Source organism: Haliaeetus albicilla, chromosome 2 (assembly GCF_947461875.1).
Source record: "Haliaeetus albicilla chromosome 2, bHalAlb1.1, whole genome shotgun sequence".
Taxonomy (NCBI): domain Eukaryota; kingdom Metazoa; phylum Chordata; class Aves; order Accipitriformes; family Accipitridae; genus Haliaeetus; species Haliaeetus albicilla.
In genome coordinates this window covers 20,380,450-20,400,370 of record NC_091484.1, presented here as the reverse complement: position 1 = coordinate 20,400,370, position 19,921 = coordinate 20,380,450, and the positions used below count along the sequence as shown (strand labels likewise).

Here is a 19,921-nt window from a genome sequence, read left to right as displayed (position 1 = left end):
ACATGAAATGTCTAGTCTAATGAATTCATCTAGTCTCCCTCTTACTGACAGAGAGAAACAGACATGACTAGAAAGTGTTTCATCTCACCAGTTTTAGACATCTCTTTTAATACATGGGGAATTACTCTCTGGAGGAGCCTGTTTCTCTGCTGCCAGCTCTGGGAGTGCAAACAAGTATCTAAGACTACAGGCATTCCTCTCAGACAGTCAAATTCCCTTGGGATGAGCTCCCACCCTTAAGTTGTGTTGTGGGAGCAAAGCCTAATCCACTAACAGAAGCAGAATTCAAAACATCATATGTGTATTTTTGAGGCTAATTTTAATGTCCCCAGTTAGGCAGGGGTGATCCCCTGAAATTAAAAGCCATCAGACCACTTTAGCAGGACCTGGTTCTGTCCGTATTTTACATAGGCACACTTATAAATATTGTACATTTAGAAACTATGTATATTTATGGGGGTTTTTTTCCCAAATTATCTGTAGAACCAGCATCTTTATTCAGTATTACAAGCTATCATATTTGTTGTTTATACACAGCTGACTTGTAGTAGTTACTGTTGTCATGCTACCAACTAAAAGTTAGTACTATGTGAGAAACATGACGCAATGACTAGCTAATGGCATGGTACCTCTACCAATCATTTGCATCATTACAAATGGAGGGAGATTTCTTATTGATGTTTGCAGCCATACACTGGTCAGAGAAGACGCAGCTCAAAGGCAGAATGTTTCCACACTCATATCAATGATGCTGAGTTACCCTGCAGTTACCCAGCAATTGATTGAATTGCCTCGCAATCAAGGAGAGCAGCAAATTTATTTGCATTGCAGCCTCCTGGCATAACAATAGGTCCTAACCACACCTCATTGCTGCTGTTCCTGGAAGAAGTCTCAAGGCAGAGACACACACACTGCTACTGCCAGCTGGATACCCATGGGCTGAGGCTGCTTTTGAAAGATGATGCCTGTTTTAGGGGGAGGGCTTGATGCAGTAACAAAATTTGACTCAGTAATCAGAGAGCTATGAACAGCATCAATCAAAAAAAAAAACCCACCCCAAAACTCTACAAAGGAGGGGAGAATAATAAGGAATACAAGTTATTCACTGAAAAAAACCCTATCCAACTAACAGTGACTCACCTGAAAAGGTAGCTAAAAAAAGGCAAATTCAAACCTACAAAAAAGAAGGATACATGGGTGTTATGGAGAAGGGGCAGGGAATTCCTCCGTTGGAGTGCAGTGCAGCTCTGACTATGCAACACACCTTTCTCAGCAGGGTTTTTCAGCCTAGGCAGAGTGCTATGCTAAAGTAGCTATAATGTTTCTGGTGTTTTCCTAGCTGTAGTTAAATAGTGTCCAAGGATACCTACATGGAGACACAGAAAATGGGGCTGAAGGGGACCCCGGGAGACATTACCTTTTCCTTCTCCAGCTGTAATGCAGAATCACCTGTACCTATGTTATTCCTGACAGACATTTTTCTAACCTGCTCTTAAAAAGCAGTAGTAACAGCAACTCCACAGCTGCCTCCAGCAACCTGTTGCAGTGCTCCACTGCCCTTACTGCAAGTGAGGTCTTTCTAAAGTCTAACCTCAGTCTCCCGCACCACATGGTGCAGTGCCATCACAGAGCTGGTACATGGGAGGTTTGTACTTCACCCCTAACTTGCCACATGCATGCTTCTTTAGCTAAGCCAATAACTAGTCTTGGATTCGTTATTATGCCTCTTTACTATGTCTGGTAACTAGGCACCAAAAGTTCTGATTTCTCAAGGACATCATATTGACACTGCCATTAGAAGTCAAAATGAACCACATTTGATCAACACCTCTGGAAATCAAGCCCGACAGACTTTAAGCAGAGCCTGAAAACCAAGACACTTAGATAAGAGAGTGCTTTTAAAAGCGTGCACTTCTGTGAGTCTCATTTTCCTCACTGATAGCAATGAGGATATCAATAAGTCCATAAAAAGATTAATTGATTCGCAGGAACCATACAGTTTTTAATCACCAGTATCATTTTTACCAATGAGAAAAATATCCATAGATTTTATATGGAGACCATCTGACTTTACCGTTACTAAATCCTACTAACATGCTTCTGATTTCCTTATGTACTCATCTAATTATCTGCATGATGAATATTAAGATACATTTTATTACCTGCTCAGATTCCATTTAATTTTTTCAGGCTGTAATTTTTCTTTAAACATAATGACAACTTTTATGAAAACAAGGAAACTATCAACAAAGAAATCAGCCCAAACATCAGTGAAGATTTCAGAGGAGAGAACTGTTTTTTGTCTGTGTTTCTAGAGGCCAAGAACGTGGACATGGTATACATGTTATTAACTAACTTATTGGGAGAGGGAGGCTGATTCTTCACCTAAGCAAGTGGCTAAGAGGCAAGACATGAGAGGAACAAACATAATTTAGAGATGTGCAAGTAAAATTGGTAGTACCAATGGGATCCAAAGGAAATATTTATTTTTAATTTCTAATGTGTTATGCAGAGTACTGTTGTTTTATGTTATGTTACATCATGTCACGTCATATGTCAACTTGATGCAGTGCAGTTAAAATAAAAAAGAATGTATTTTGGACTGGATAGCTGAATGTCTGATCCAAATTTTGCTGTTTTCTTTAATAACCAAGGAAATGGGGGAGGAAAAAGTCTACCTAAAAACAGCCTAAATAATTGATTCTCTGATATCACTGTGTAAAACATTCTTGAAAGGTTTGCTAAAATTGTGGGTTAAAAAAAAAAAAATTCCATACCCTGCAAGAGTGTGTGCAATAACTCAGGCACTGCCAGTAAGAAGAACTGGTTGGCCTAGAAACAAACCTTAAATACTGGGTGTAACAAGACTGCAAAAGACAGGCAAGAGTTCCTGCCATTTTTAGATTTTGGGCTGTTGCTTATTTCCTTTTGGGAGAGTTTCAATCACATCATGCTTTATGGTTTGCTGCTTTTTTTTCCCCCTTCTGAAACAAACCAGTCTCTCTGCTTGGCTGTTTTTGAAATCTATTGGAAGCACTGGTTCTCTAGTTTGGATCATGTGTGACTTGCTCTTCTGTTGGGACATAACAGATGGAGAAGCGTTGCCGCATCACCAAAGCTACATTCTCCAATGCTGAAGTACGAATTTTGCTATCTTGTGCTAACAAGGCATAGGGTCATGGGTGAAGATCCTTCCCTTTTCTTCCTACAATAAGTTGTTCCCAGCTTATTGTGGACACTCCTTGTCTCTATCAGTTGTCTAGGGTAGAGTTAGAAAAGGGCAAGTATATGCTATACTTCCCCCTAAGGCTCCATCAGCCTCCCACTATTTTCAGCTTAGGGACTTTCTGAGCCAGACATGGTTTCTCTTTATCTGATAGACTTCCTTTCTGTGAATTTTTCCAGTCTCCTCCTGAGCCCAAAAATGTTTTTAGCATCCACAACATCCTTGGGCAAAGTGCATAACGAACCACTGCCTCTTGCTTGTTTTGAACCTGTCATTCAGGATCTTTGATGTCTTCTTTTGCTCACCTACACATGCACATGAAGTCAAATATACCCATTCTCTCTCTGTCCCTGAAAAACACAGATTTTTCAAAGGAGGGCCCCAGACCTATGTTCAGGAGGCTGTGATTTTCAAAGCGCTTTAGGGCACTCAACTCTGATTAAACATTATTGGGAGCTGGCTGCAAACACTTCTAAACCTCTTTTGGAAATCCTGCATTTAGGCTCCCAAATCAGTATTCAAAACTTCTGGCTTTCATAAAAGCTTCTGGGAGCTCAGCAGTCTTCACATTTGTTTTTTAAGCAACTAAATATGGACTTCATGTGTTTACATTTGACAATCTTAAACTACATGTGTGATTCATGCAGTTCGCTCCGCTCCCACCTAAGACTCTACAGCTTACTTGCAAACTAGTAATAATAGTATTTAGGTGCTAAAGTGAATACTATAGAACTCTTGGCACGCTTTCCTTGTATTTACAAATCATGCGCCCAATTCAAATGAAATAGTGACTTTCATTAGAAAAGGTAACGGGGAAGGTAACTGTGGGCAAGGAGCATGGGTTTTGAAAACACATTTATCTGTACAAAAAGAGGAAGCTGAAAAAGCAACAGCAAGGTAAAAAACATTTTAGCATTCCCCAAGTTTTAACACACTCTCATAAGGAAAAAAAAAAGGTTATGAAATCACAACCTGTATGGGCCTATACAGAGGGATAAAAGTCTGAAAGACAACTCACTTCTAGTAAGTAGTATGCTGAGTAAAGGCAACAACCACTTACTGAAATAAGTGGTTGCCAAAAAGTACCTTTCTGCCTTCCACCCAATGCCCCCACTCCCCCAGACAGTATTTAGCCTTTCTAGAAAGTCAAGATACATATACTACTTGGTGGAGGTCAGTGAGTCAGCACACACATCCTGACCAGCCAGAGAGCACGAGCGTATTGGCTGGGCAATTAGCACACTTGTAGCTCCAGAGCAGCCACAGGATATATTGTCTCTAGCTGGGTTTATTATTTGTTGGGATATAAAGGAAATGGGACACAAAACCATAGGAAACCAGGCTCTGTTAGCTCTGGTGCTCATGGAATAGCTTGTTGTATTTTTTCAGGAGATCAGAGCAGTCAATTGAAGTCCAAGATGTCCAGATGTCTGGTCACACTCTTCTGGGCTTGTAGCTAGTTAAGAGTGGCCAAGAAAAATATACTTTAAATTATAACTAAAATTGGTTTGGACACTTTTGAAGTAAGGAGAGGGAGGACAAAATACAAGTTTACCAGTTAAGGGTGTTCTGGTTGCACATCTGTAATTCAAAAAGATCTCAGCTTTTTAAAAATAAAATGAAACTTTGAAGGCAATTAGCCCATATGCTGAATTAAGCCCTAAATCAAACAGAACACATCATTAACTTTTGAAAACTAGATACAGAACAAGCATAATAGAATTTCATTAGCTTTTCTGTAAATATGCATAGCCATAGAGTACTTTCCTCATAACTGCTGCATAGTGCAGCTTGATATAATACACATTACAAGGTGTGGTGTCAAAAACTCCACAGGAGTCTTTATGGTCTATTTCATAAATAAAATAGCTATTCTAATTTGTCCAAATACGTATTTATACAGTAGACCATCATGGCTGAGGCAGCTGAGGAGGTAAATCATGAACAGCATTCCAGTATGAATAAACAATTGCAGTCTTTTTGTTGAGGTATTTCTCCATGGCAAGGAAATAACACAAGAAGCAGGACCAGCAGGGGCCTATGTCATCCTTTAGTCCCAATCCCTGCTCTCACAGGTACCTACAATGCATAACCCCACCTTTTTTCTCTCTTTTTTTTTTATGCTTTGAAGAATCAGCACTTTTTTCAGTATGTCTATAAAAACTTATAAAAAGTATGTAGGACCAGATGAAAGTACCAACCTTTTACCCCTAAGGCTGGGTCCAAATGCCCCTGAGTTTGGTTTAGCTTCATTGGTTATTTTGTCAATTAAAAAAGCTGCAGAATGATTTGTGATGAATGAAATTTTCTGCCCCAAAAAGGGCCTTTACTGCAAAATTAATCATGTGTATTGCTAGACCTAGATGACTGCAGTCCACTTTGAAAAAACTTCATCCATAAAGCCTCACAATGACTTGGGTAAGACTGTGTTAGGATTATTGATTATTGATTAAAATATATCTACATGATTGCAGTAGGAAGCTTTCATACTGCATGCTGTAATTTCAGCAAGGCCTATCAATTCTTCTTTGTCAAGAACAGAGATTCAACCTCCACTGCAAATTCCCATCTTTGTCTGGAGTTGAGAGCAGTCTGTTAATGTTATTTGAACTCAGGTTTAGTGTTTTCTTTTTTTAATAAGAAAATGACCTTGGTCTAACATAGGATTACTAATTTATGGAATTGACGTCAGTGGTGATTTTTCTAAATCAAGCCCAAAAGAGTACATTTCATTACATTTTTACAGCAGCATAAACTAAACTGTTGAATTTTCCACTGGTATGACCACTGTGTTTAATTAGTGATAACTGAACGCCAGCCATGGAGCTTAAACAGCAACATGCCAAAACTAACCATAGTTAACTTCAGCAACAGCAGACAAAAGAGACTCTCCAGCCGTTTAGGAGATGAAGTACTCTTTCTCTCTGCAACAAAATGCTTTGAAAATAATCCTTTGATTTTTTTTTTTTCCAGTTTAAAGTTTATCCTTTAACAACGTGACTGGTTTTGACTCACTCCATAGAAGTTGGCTGCATTTAAACTGTACTCAAAGCTCTCCTGTGTACAGTATGTTCTTGTACCTCCTAAGTTGTTTTTACTTTGGAAAATTAATATCTGCTGGACTGCCAGAAATGTCTGGTGTGTTAATATGTGGAGAGAGGATCAACATGAGTGGGTGGGTGAGGGAAAGGGCTGTGCATGTACATCTTATCTCATCAGAAATTGGCTGAATTAGCAAAGTTTCTAATTACTATCTGAGATAGTGATCATCACTGAAATCCTTATGCCTTTTGCCTATCTTATGTCATGATGAGATTTACAGCACTTCTGGCGCAAAGGTGGAATTAGTTCCTTCCAAATGGCAACTGTTAAAATGCTAATGTTAAAACAGCTAGTGGTAGCCACCACTGCTGTATGACAGTGGGTATTTAAGCTCTTTGATTACATTACCTGATAAAAGCTGGGAATGGCCTTTTAATTGTAAAAGCTTAGAATCAGCTCAGCACCAGCTCTCCTCCAAATACTAAATGGGTCCACAGTAAGACACCTCTCCAAAAAGAGGACGCCTCTGTTTCATGTGCAAGAGAGGCATGCCACTGCAGGACAGTGCAACGAGCCTCCCAGCTTCACATACACCCAGTGCAATGCAGACAGGACCCATAAGAAGAGGCTAAGGGAATAAGGTCATTTATCCTGAAGGCTTTGTGGAGACCTAAGAGCAGTCTGCCAGTATCTGGCAGGAGGTTACTGGGAAGATGGAGCCAGGGTCTTTACAGATCTGCATGGCAGGAGGACAAGCAACAATCATCTGCCCTTAATTTTACATGTCTTACAGTCATGACCATTCCCTTCTTATATCACCAAGAAGTTCTGACTTTTTAGGTAACCTAAAAGTTCCTAGATGAGTTATTTTTACTTTGAAGAAATCTATTTTTTGCGTCCTTCTCCCATGAGACAATTATCATCATTCTCCGGCAGCATTTCTGAAGGAGTCACTGTACTGTCTTCTTTTTAACCCCTTACAGTAAAAGGTCTCTAGTGCTTTGAGGGAATGTCTGGCCCCATTATTTTCCTCCTCCTCTCATATTACAAAAGAACACATGAGAAAGGTTAAATGAGACTGAAACATAAGAACAGAGGCAAGATAGAGATTGATAAATTCATGACACTAATGATGTCATGATCAAGCAGAGGTCTATGCAGATTTCTCCCTTGAAACTGAGCTAACATAAAATCAACTGCTGCTCAGTTGAATCCTCTTTCATTTCTCCCTCTGTTCAGTATTATTTCAAGTGTTTCTGAGATTACCACTTGTTTTTAATTTCATTTTGATACTGAAGACTTGCAAGCTAGATTTATTTTATCACAAGTTACATGTTTCAAAATAATTGAGCTGCAGAGTGGAAAAACAGGTATTTAGCATATGGAATTTGTGCAATCCAAGAGCACCCAGAATTGAGTTGATCAGCAAAACCAATTTGATTTTAGACAAAAGAATAGGAAACACTCTCCTTAAAAACCTGTTCCTTCTTTCAGAAGCCTTTCTATAAATCATAAAACCCCATTTTAGCAGTCTGTCCCTATCTGGCAAAATACTTAAACGTGTCCTGAAGGAAATACGTAACTGTATCCTGTTAACTTCAGTGAAGACAGGTCTCCCTGTTGACTTAAATAGCTTAAAGATAAGTATTTGTGTAAGTGCTTCCCTGACTAGGAGAGAACACAAGTGATATCATAAGATGATCATTCCTGAAGTGAAGAGTAAAGGGATAAAAAGGTGATGGTTGAGCTAAACATCATACAGACAGGATAGCTTTCTACTGTACTTTCCACTGCTGCCCCGGACTGTGTCTCAGATTTCTGCACACCTTTTTTTAACTCTCACAAATCATCTGCAAAGGTGTTGGATTATATATACACATAGCCAGGCTCTTATTTACAGGTATAAAAGGTACCCAGTCCTAAAAGTTACAGTTCTATTCATTTGCTTATTTTATTACCTACAAATTTCACAGGCCAACTATACCCTTCAAAAAGCAGCACCTCAGATTTGACAAAAATTGTGTCATTTGGAAAAATTAAAATAAAATAAAAATAAAATACCCAGGCATTTTGATAGGAGGCAAAATCTGTGGCCAGCAATAATCACCTGTCCTTTAGCCACCTCTAAAAAGAAAGCAGAAAAGCAAACATTCTTCTATATTTATTTTCTCTGAAAGAATAAAAAAAGAATTTAAAGAATGTGAAGACAGAACTTACTTTCAGTGCAAATAGGACAGCATCCTTTTCTGTTCAGGATTTTACCCTAATTGGGAGAAAGACAGGCTGATTTAATGGAAGAGTTTTTGGAGCAATTACTGTGTTATGTTGTAAGGCTGGATAAGCCTTTGAAAATAGTTCAAGTTGTGTTTGAACTCAATGCCCTGCTTACAGCTTCAAATATCAGGTGCTAAAAACAGACAGAATTATTCAAAGAGCTTCCTGGCAGTCTTATAAGAAATGAAATACTAAAAGGGTTCTTTCTCTGTCACCACTTTTCTCTTTAGAGAGAGTGTGAGAGAATCTTGGACTCATGTATTCACAGATATCTAAAGCAGACTAGTCATTGGTTTAACAAGATCACTACCTTTTCCCCCACCTCCCAAAATATACACAATACATTTCCTATGCACACCCTTTTAGTCACCCACCATAGAGAGGTAATCTGCTCCACACCCACCCCCACAGTCCCCCCAAATCATCCATTTTTCCTACAAAAATGAAGGAAGGAAGGAAGGAGGCACTGATAGAGATCTAGTTTGGCCAGATTTCTTTCATGGCTAAATCTTGTGGTATCTCTCACCAAATCATATTACCAACCATGGACCAATCTCCCCAGTGAAGTAAATGGGCATGCATCCAAGGATGTGCAACTTCTAAAAGCAAACAATTTGGTCTAGTCATAGTAATGTGGACAAAAGGTTTGAGTCTTTATTTACCACTCTGCCCAGGTCAATTTTATTTATGGTTGTGTCTTATACAAGGCTGGCTAGAAGCATGACTCCGTGTACATATATTCATGTTCCTTTTCAGTCTTCATCGAATTAAAAGATGTTCTATCTGATTTTACTTAAATTCTCTAAAGCTAACTGTCAAGCTACAGGATAAGCCTGGAAAATTTCAGACTGAATGATGTGTTTTCCACGCAAAAACTGGCATGGGTTATAACAGAACTTATGGCGATATTGGAGCTCACTCGCATTCCCATACAGGGAATGAAGAGGCATATGGGGCTGTGCTACTCCCCAGCACTGACCCTTTGCTCCAACAATGGTTGAACACAGAGAAAGTCCTTTGTGGGACAACTGCTCCTGTTCCCCACCAAGCAAGTGAGCAATGAGTGGCCAGCAAGAGTGAGCAAATGGAGCTGTGCTGTTCTGCCCACTCAACAGTGCAGAAAAGCTCATGAAAACAGACAAGAAATAGGTAGCAGGTTTATGGAGAGAGTGGGGAAGTGGGCACAGGCAGCAAGCCTATTGCTGTCTGTCTTGCTTTCTGCCTACAGCGCTGCCAAGATTTGACAAGGTGCATGGGCAGAAATGAACTCCCAGTTATGTTGGCAGACTGGAGTGGAGCACACTCTGTCCTGCTTGTGGTTGATGTACCCAGATGGCATGAATGAGCTCGGTGATGAGTGCGCATGGGCTTATCATCCACAGGGCATAAAAGTTCAGTGTAAGCTTGTCTTTGAACGTGCAACTGCATGTGAACAAACTTGAGGCACATCTGGACCTGAGAAAAGGGCTGGATCAGAGTTTCACTGGCAGTGTGGGCAATGCTTAGATGTCTGTGTGACCAGGCCCCAGAGCAAAGAGAATAGCTGAGGACCAGGCTGCAACAGGGAGACCTACCAAGCACCTGCTAGGATGAAATCCCTTAAAGGAGGAACCATTAAAACTGTGCAGAAATAGGGAGCTTGGCAACACTTCTTTGTACGAACGGAAGACGTGCAGCTGAATGCCACACACTGCACAGCCTTACCTCTCCATTTCAATAAAAGAGTTGAAATCATCAGCCGAGCTGGAAGTGGCAAGAATTCAAGTGAAATTGGAATCTCCAAGGCAGCCTGCTGAGGCTGGTTACTTGAGCCACCATGTTGGCCCAAGATCCTGTTTTTGTCTTGTAGAATAAGGAAACCCATTATTGCTAACATGTGCTGCAAGAGTTCGTTAGCATTGAGGGTTCCCTTAGGAGTGGGCTAAGTGATATGATCCCATCTTTCCCTATGAATATTTATAAGCAGACCACATTTGAGTCTATTTATTTTCTGGGATTTTTATTCCTTTTTATGAGGTTTTCAATTTTATGTCTGAGGTTTTTATTTTCTGTTTTTTTAAGGCAAGACTAATTGTGGGGGGGAAAGGGGTTGTTTGGTTGTGCAATAGCAACAGCTGTTGGGTTTTTGTGCCTCATTTGGCACTAGAGTAAAACCAGCAACTTTTTGTTTGTAATAATAACAGATGTGTATAACATTAAAAGCAGTCTGTGCTAGAGATGGGAGAACATGTTCTGAATAAATTTTCAACTCACTTGAAGTTCACGGGTTCAAAATTTACCCACAGAATCGAACTCTGCAAATGTCTTCACATGCCGTGAATTTAATTCTATTAATTTTTGCACAGCCTTGGAGCTCAGAAAAGGCTGCATGCTGTAAAATTCACCAGGCTCTCCTTCAGCAGTACAGAGACATGTCCATGACCACTTACCATTACCACAGGCTTACATTGTTAGTGAGGAATGCAAAGGCGTAAGGAGAGGAGGTGAGGCAGAAAATGATAAGGATGGGTAATTGGAAAGGAGATGGCACAAGGCAAGAAAGAGGCTGGAGAAGGGCTAGGGCAAGTGAATAACAAATTAGGTGAGAAAAGGTCTAAAGGATCTCTGAAACTCAGTCTTGCCAAGTGTGGCGATTACTCCCTTTCTATAAAGTATTTAAGCATGTGTTTAAATTTAAGCACATATGGAGGGCCTACTAACTTCAGCAGTACTGGACACATGTTTAACAGCTTGCTGGATGGGGGCCAGTGTGTACCGCACCTTGCAGGCTGACATTCCAGGTAACTGAGAGAGGGAATATCTACGTGGAGTCAGTGGTCAGAAGGTAAGAAACAGAAACCACAAGCCACAAGGATCACTAGAAGCCCAAGGAGGACTGATTTTACTATAAATGTGACAGGAAGGATTGAATTTGCAGGATGTATTGTCTCCACTGCAGATGAAAAGAAGCTAAGAAAGACACTTCCTGTAATTACTGATACAGGATTAAATGCTCCAAAAAGAAAAGAATAAAAGAAACAGAAAAACGTGCCTAGCCTTATGAAGAAAATGCAAGAAATGGCAGAAACAGTCTTCAAAAATATGTCAGTCTGCCACCAATACATTGAATAATACAAATGGTTGCACGGTATTGGAAATTCTGCAGAATTATCACTTGGAAACCCATCCTTTCAAGCAATAATTGGCTGAAATCTATGTTGATAAATTAAATAATAGTCCATCACCAAAAAACCCCACAGTATCATGCAAAGAGTATTAAGACTGCATGGTAAATCATTTAAGTCAAGGAATAATATTGTAAGTTCCTTGTGAATCTTCAATCCTTTCACACTCAGTTGTGTGTATAATAACACAGTTTTAATGAGATAACTTTATGTGGCCTGACACCCTAAGGGACACTAAACAGCATTTTATTCCACAGCAGTCTTCAGTAGTCAGTAGAGACTGCTTACAGCCAGAAATATTGTGAAAAGAGAAAAGAAATGGAGTTCACACCCCTACAGTCTGCAGAGACAGCAGCATAACTCTATGTATGATATCCAGACTTCCAGTATCAGAATCACTGATATATCTTTATCTTTAATAATGTGGTGTTTTTAATTAATGTTTATAGATTCGTGACAGAATATCTCATCAAAGAGAGTGGAGCACAGATAAAAAGTAGAAGACTTAAATCCATTAGCATACATTATTTGCTTTAAAATTACTTGGTACCCACTTGGAATAGGAAAATAAATCTCACGCTAGAGTTTACATTCTTTCTACTACTTGTCCCTCCAATTTCGCTTAGAAGAGCAGAAATGTAACATGTACCTGTGGAGGAGGGTGAGTTTGAATGCAGCTTGCTGTAGACTCCATTTTAAGGTGGGGAGCAGGCTGACTGGTTAGATACTGGAGGGAATGGTGCTGCAGGGTAACAAAGCTGGTCTTTTCAGCCCTAAGGAACTGGCCCTTGTCTGAGGACTCAACACAGAGGTCTAAGGCAGTTTAGGACTTCATGTTAACCTTGGAGCAGATTGTGTAGCAGCACCGAACAAGTTCATCAGTCAGTCAGTTATGCTGCCGCAGGACTGCGGATGGTGAATTTCTACACACTGCTATTTTCATTTTAGAAGCCACTTCAACTGATCATCTCAATGCTCAAATTTATATATGGGTACTGCTGAAGTGGTGTATTTCACTTAAGATTTATATTAAGCCATATTAGTTATTTGATCTCAGAAGCATCTTAAACATTTGAAAAGCATCAGCACAGGGCAAATATAAATGATATGCAGCGTGTGACAGGTTCTTGGCCAACAAAGAATTTGAAGAGACCTGTTGAGTCCAAGCTCTCACCTCCTGCTTATCCTGTGAATGGCCTGAAGGGAGCAAACCTGATTGCCATGAGCCACATCACATTCCCAGAAGAGCAGCTCCGTTTGTTCACACTTCCTAAGATGTATGCAACATCTCATGAGAGGCCCATTAACAGGAGAACTTCCCTCTGCAGTGAGTGCCAGAGTGACAGGAAAAGGATGTCCCCTCTTCTGAGGATGAAGGCATCACTCTTGCAGCCCACTATCACAGCAGAACAGTGAGCACCAAGGTACAGGCTTTCTATTCTACTGCTGCTTTTGGCTGTCAAAAGTTTACACGTATAAAATTTTACAAACTAGGGTTTGTCATTTAAAATTTTATACCTAGGTGTCTGTGACTCATATTTTCCCCACTGGCTTCCAGGATGGAGAAGGAAACACTGAGAAGGTGTAATGCTAATGATTTGGCTCTCTCTTACGCAGTTCTGTTCGAAGATCTGCCCCTACATGAGGTGCTATTTAGAGCTCCCTCTTCTGAAAGCCTGGGCCATTAAAACAAAATAATTTGTCAGTGATAGAAATCCAAGAAACAAAGGCTGACTTTAGCTCGAGGTTTCAAGTAATGCTAATTTTTGAGGCAATTAAGTAAAGTTACAGTTACGCTACTCTTCGGGTTCACTTCAGACTTTCAAATAAAAAGTACTCAGGCTGTAAACTTAGAGAAAGAGGCATGGCTTGATTTAAATAATTTGCTTTGCTTTGTCTAATTTACATTTTCAACCAAGTATTAAGCATCATATGCACTGAGAAATGCAAGTACAACAACCTCCTCCTGTGGCTTGCCTTAACAATAAGCATGCTCTTGAAATACTAACATAGTCATCTCACCACTCTATAAAGCTATTAAATATATGTGAAAGAGATGTTCCAGTGCAGATACTTGGGACAGAGAAAGTTAAAGGGAGGAGGAGAAACAGAGCACAGAGTCTTCAGAGCAAGGACAGAGGCGGGAAGCCCATATTCAGGGTAGCAGTAGCACACTTGGGGAACACCAGCCTAAATTAATATGCCAGAGGATCCCTTCTTTCCAATCTGCGCGTCCCACTGCCATGCACACACTTCCAAGAAACACTGAAAAAGACAATGGTGGAGAAAAAAAGAGAAGAAAGCTCTGTGCTTTTAAAAAACTCACATGAGGACAGCTGCTGACTGGAATGCATTGTTTCTTGCGACACTCTGTCTTGCCTTTCACACAAGCACAGATGGTGCAGTTCACAGAGGACCACATCTCTCCTTCCTGCAAGAGGGAACATGATATAGTATCAGCTGGGGTGGCAACAGGAAGCTATTTCAGCAATGTATCATTGCACAAGAAAGGATGACTTTCCCTGTTGGCATTGTGTCATTGTTTAGTCTAAATTATTTTGAGGTGTCTGTCCATGGCCAGTAGGATTAAAGACAAAGATCAAATTCAGCAGGGTTTTCTTCCCTTTGGCCCTCTAGGTCAGAAGTTCATTTTATCAAGGCTAACCAAATCACTTTTGCATTTTTCATCAGTGTCCTGATTATCTGAATTGTTTTCTCTCCAGTATGTGTCTGAGATGTGATCACACACCTACCACAAATTTTCATTTAAGCTCACATAATTAGAAAAACATGATTCATTGGGTTGAGTGACGTCTTTAAGTTGTTGCACGTGAAAGTATTTGATTAAGATGTCAGCATATAGTGAATTTATTCCCAGATGCAGCATCATTTTGACTTAGGGCAGGAATGTTTGAATAATGAATTCTAATTCAGATTACTTACAGCACTTTCACAGATACTTTATCTGGTAAACATCTGAAAATGTTTAGAAGAGATACAATGCTGCACTTCTCAAATGCAGAGTAGGTAAGACAGTCTATGTATGGCTCTTAAAGTATTAGGTGCAGAGCATAATATGCCTCATAGTCTTGTCCCCACTTACTTGGGAAAGATTGCTTGTGGAACTGCCCTGGCTCCTTTTTACATAGTGATGCATTTGCCAAGTGTGGTTCCTAAAACATTCTGTCTCAACCACTTACAGTCTTGTGCTAGCCTGCTTAGAGCCAAAATGTGCGTGTTTTCTGTTTACAGGGCTGCTGTGAAGGAAGGGTGAGGATAGACCTGACAGGAACAGGCAGTCCAAACAGACAGCTGTGAACAATTACGTGCCCACCTCAACATGATGTTCTGACCAGAGAGAAAAACAGACTAAATCTGAAACGCCAAGGAGCCTAACTTATTCAGTGCAGCATGCTTAGCCAAAGGTTGTCTCTCCCCTATCTTTTGTTTCCAGGCCATGTTATGATTGCCTGGTGTTCCTGGTAAAGCACATGTTCTCCAAACATCTGCTAAGGTACCAGAATATATCACAGCTGACTGCAGGCAGCTACCCTGATTTTTTGTCTCGCAGCTGTTTTTGCACAGGAGTGCAAAACCACATTTGCTGGGCCCATTCTACCTGTGTTAGACCATTAACTTCAACAGAGCGACACTGGATTTACCTTTTTGCACACGAGGCCAGAAATGGCTGTACTGTCTCATTATTTTTTCTTACTCCATATAATACTTAGTAATATAATAAAATCTTCACAAGAAGCAGAATATTTTAGTTGGGTGCCTAAGAAGCAGGCATTTGTTCCTGAAGCACAATAGCACCAGTGTGAAAGTGCCAATCAGATGGAATATAGTCTCAGCGTACAGTAGGTTCACATGTAATTTCCAGAATAAACACTTCAGCTATGTACACAAAAGATGGAATAAATGGGAAGTAGTTCTGGCTGAGCAAACCAAGTATTCACAAAGGATTTAACATTTGATCTGATTCAAGGGTCTCTTACTTCACAGATGGCCCATGAGGTGACAGAATCTTTTTCTGACACAGTGTGAAAAAAGCCACACCACTTGGAAAAACAAACAGGGTCTCAGCAATAGCAGAAGTGTTCTGCAGGGAATCCCTTGTGATTTGAAAACATTGGGTGAAAGTGCAGTAGGTAACAGTTATTACATGGCTATCCCAATATAAAATGTCAGGGGTGCTGTCCTTAGCAGGGACATGAAATGTAGTAAATCAAGATGAGTAACTTTCAGCCAAGACGAACTTTGCAAAGCTCCTGTTGGCTCAGCTATGGAAGAGACTCTTTGGCTCAGCAGATAAAGCCTACATACCACTCAATATCTTCTCCATGAATATCAGTGTTTGTCTGGGAAAGCAGAGCATTATGATCTCTTACTAAAAATGCATTACTTGTCATGAAACATCAGCTTGAATCTCTGCGTACGGAGAGGGAAACAACATGTCACATCAAGGAGGAACTTATCTTTAACTGCTGTGTATCAGCAGAATTTACACAAACTCAAAACAGAAAATAGCAATGGCAAATTTTGCAAAGCTTTGCCTCTGAGTTGTTCCATCATTAACCAGGATAGTGAAGATTCTGCTAAAAAACAAGCCACAATACTAATTTACAGTAAACTCATGCTGTTTCAGCTGTTACAATGGCATCTATTCTTGAGCCACACCTGAAACCTTACCTGGAAGATCTTATTGCCAAACTTGCACACTTTTACTTCCTCAGGAGAGATATATGAGACACACTCCTTGCAGCAGTGGTCTTTGTTTTTATTGCATGCACCAGGAAGTAAGCACCTCTTCTTACATATCACTGTTGAATCCTAGGTAAAAGGACAAAAGGAAATAATGAAATCATCACCAAGATGTTTGTGCTCCTGTTTGTCCTTACTATAACATTTCTGCTTGCTCAGTCATTGCATCCACCCAAGCTACAGCCCAACTGCTTTGAATAGGTCAGCTCAGAGAAAATAAAAATTATTTACTGGATTAAGGGAATCTTTCGTGGTCTGTGAAGCTAAAGCCCAGCTTGTACTTCTGTTGGCCTACAAAATCTTACTGATTTCGTGACACTTTCATTTTTTTGCCTAGGTGCAAAAGTGCAAGTGGTCACAGTCATGTTAGAGGAACTAAAAAAAAATCCCTGCCCTTCAGCAGAGACGTGGTAATTCATCATGTAGAAACTCCTCTTCCACTGTAATGCAAACTTAAAGGGGATCACATCATCTGAGTAATTTCATTTTGCATCACATGGAGTCAGACGTCATGTCTCAGCTGAGGCAGTAACTTTTTAAACTTTCCTATCACAACTGCAAGTGCTCTTCAGATCAGATTCTCGGGGACCACATAAGATGCCAAGGAAGAACAGTATCAGGGCTTTCAGCCCTACAAATTACTGCTAAGCCAGACAACAAGCAGCACACCAAACCAAAGCACTGTGGACTTACCTTGCATGTACACATTGTGCAGTTGTCATAAATAAATGAGGACCCGTTATCATACACATTGCTGTGAAAGAGGCAGCTTCCAAATGGGAGGTCAAACACTTTCCTCTGCCCTGAATATAAATAAACAGTAATAGAAACAGAATGTAGTTGAAAAGATGCCATATTGTCAACAAAAATAGTAGGGCTTATTGTCACCAGACCAAATTCATGTGCAATGTGTCATTTGCTATGTGTTTCCATTTTGGTGTGAAAAAAATATGTACTTTTAACAGTTTGCTGTTCTTCTAGCACACATTCATCTGTACAAATTCTACCATGGGAGGGAATATAAATATGATTCATGTCACGTTTATATTGGAAAAATCTTTCTTCTCCTTCTCATCATAAAGTGCACAGTGCAGCTAAAGGAATAAAAAGTAAGCACTGCAAACTGTTCGGGTAGATACACTTAAACTAGTTCAAACAGTCTTTAACTTAATGCAATAACTTATCAAATAAAGCAGCCTTAACTGGTTTTAGCATATCTACCTCAGGGGTTCACAGCAGCCAAACTAAATCAACTCAGTGACAGTGATGCAAAAAAACCATAGGTGTTGTCCAGTCTCATTAAGATAGCTTGGTGTACCACATTTAGACAAGGTTGCAAGAAATACAGGTATTTGCATTGTTCATGAGCAGAATGAGGGCAACACAAGTTATTTAGTTTCCATAACCCATAAAATATTTGGGTGTCATGAGAGCAAGGCAAGTTTTAGAGCACTATACAGGGAAGGCAGCATCAATATTAAATCTTTCTGGAAGTCCTACAACCCTGCAAGAACTTTCAGATCCAAGTTGCAACCGCAACTTGTAACTTGCGGTTCTGCAAGCTTCTCTTATTCCTCAGCTTCTTTCCTAGTAGGTAATTTTAAACAAGTGATGATTATGATATATAAACATGAGCTCTTTACAAAAACACTATACTTACCTTCCTGGTTTTGAATATCTTCCCCTGTTTACTTTTGGTGGCAGCCAACTAATAAGTTCTTTTATGAGTGGCTGCCATTCTCCCAGCTTATCATTTCAGAGGCCTGATGTTAAACAGGCATCAATTCCGAGGTAGGGAATGGCCACTATAACTACATACAAGAATGCACTAAGTACTAGGCCAATACTTTAGCTCTCGAACCACCAGGTCTTGGCACACTGTAATTCCTTTCCTTTTCAATAATTCTTGATAAATGTACAGCAGCTTAAAAGAAAAAAGTTCCATTTTCCTCTAAGATATAAGTGAACAAAAGGATAAGCACACAGAAAAATTCATTGGATTAGCCTTGAGGTTTTACAAATCTAATGTTAAAATAACTATTAAATGAAAGTTAAGAAATAATTGCTATTGCTCAGTTAGACACAATTTAAACATCTCTGTCTTGCAAATTAGCTGCCTTGGACTAATCTGTGCTTGCATAACCAGCCTTCCATTTACTGAGTGTGTGTCTTTCTGAAAAGGCTTAATTTCTCTTGCAGGACTGACATATGAAATCAGTTGAGGATGCTCAGTAGCCCTGAAAGGAACTGCTCTGCATCCATGCACCACTTAAGCACAAAGGCCTATTACAGCCCCGCCTGTAACAATACTTCTACTGCTCTATGTGGGGCCAGGACTTCAATCTCATAACTTATGTCAACAAGTGAACAAAAGTCCAGCTCTCTCTCACACCCTTTTTCCATGCCTTGCAAACCACCCAGTGCAATTCCGGGTGGCCAACCTAGTACAAATAGTTGGTAAAAAACCACTGACAAAGGAACTACCACTTTAAAAGATGTGGTGGTGAAGATACCGGCTTAATGGTTGGCTGTTCTGGATCATAACCACTAGTTAAACTAATAATTCAAGTCCCAGTAGAGTCCATAGCATTCTTCTAAGCTATATACGCTGAGTATCAGGAATTCAATTGCAGGGAGGTCCTCCACACGATACTTGAAAAACCATGCCTCAGCATCCCTGAAAACGTTTCTCTTTCCCAACTGCCATGCAGTGTGCTACACATCCCTTGCATCTACCTTGCTCCAAAACTTTCAACACTTCCCTGTGAATAGATGGTATTTATTCAGGTATATGACATGCTTTAGAGCAAAGACCAGACAAAATGAAAAATTATTATTATTAGTGAACTCATTTATAGACATTTCTAAGAGGGAAAAAAGAATCTGTAGAAAAATCCCTATGAAGCAGTCAAAAATTAAAGCTTCATTTTGAATGCCTAGATGAAGGAGGGGAAGGTTCAGTTGGGAAAAGCATAGGGTGGAGAGGACAAGGGGAGTTTACAGAAGCAAAGGAAAAATGTCCTAAGCCAAGACAGAAGCTCAGCATTTGGACTGTTCTCCTCTCCATTTCACTCCTCTACTGGATTACTCTCTGGTGCTGCAGTTAAATGTTCCAGGCAGATATTTATCTGTAGCACTTCTCAATTAGCAAATAAATAAATAAATAAATCCTAGTTTGTTTCAAGCAGTCAAAAATGTTAAGTATTATGAGAAGCTGGAACTTTCTATGGCTTGCTGCCTCCAAGGCCTCACCTCTCTGTACCCCTAACCTAGACTTGGAAACAGACTTTGGATAGCAGTTAAAGATACAGTTGAAATTACAAAAAGTTGCCATTGCAGAACCGGGAGTTATTAGCTCAGAAAATTTTCCAAAACTAGTTATAACCTCATAGACCAAATTAAAGCTAATTTACTTGGTAGGATGTAAGTGCTCCTTGTTTAAGAAATAGAG

At 39.9% G+C, this 19,921-nt stretch overlaps 1 protein-coding gene across 4 annotated transcripts in view; it reads right to left on the bottom strand.

Moving 5' to 3' along the window:
* BMPER (BMP binding endothelial regulator) overlaps nt 1–19,921 on the bottom strand; it is a 156,392-nt gene that overhangs the window by 57,750 nt on the left and 78,721 nt on the right. For 3 of the 4 annotated variants that reach the window (XM_069809243.1, XM_069809225.1, XM_069809219.1), the window contains exons 8-11: nt 17,164–17,273; nt 16,399–16,539; nt 14,033–14,137; nt 8,486–8,531 (exon numbers count right to left, since the gene is read on the bottom strand). In XM_069809243.1, the coding sequence (XP_069665344.1) occupies nt 8,486–8,531; nt 14,033–14,137; nt 16,399–16,539; nt 17,164–17,273 (402 nt within the window). The remainder of the gene's footprint in view (nt 1–8,485; nt 8,532–14,032; nt 14,138–16,398; nt 16,540–17,163; nt 17,274–19,921) is intronic. The other variant, XM_069809235.1, reaches the window with a different exon arrangement.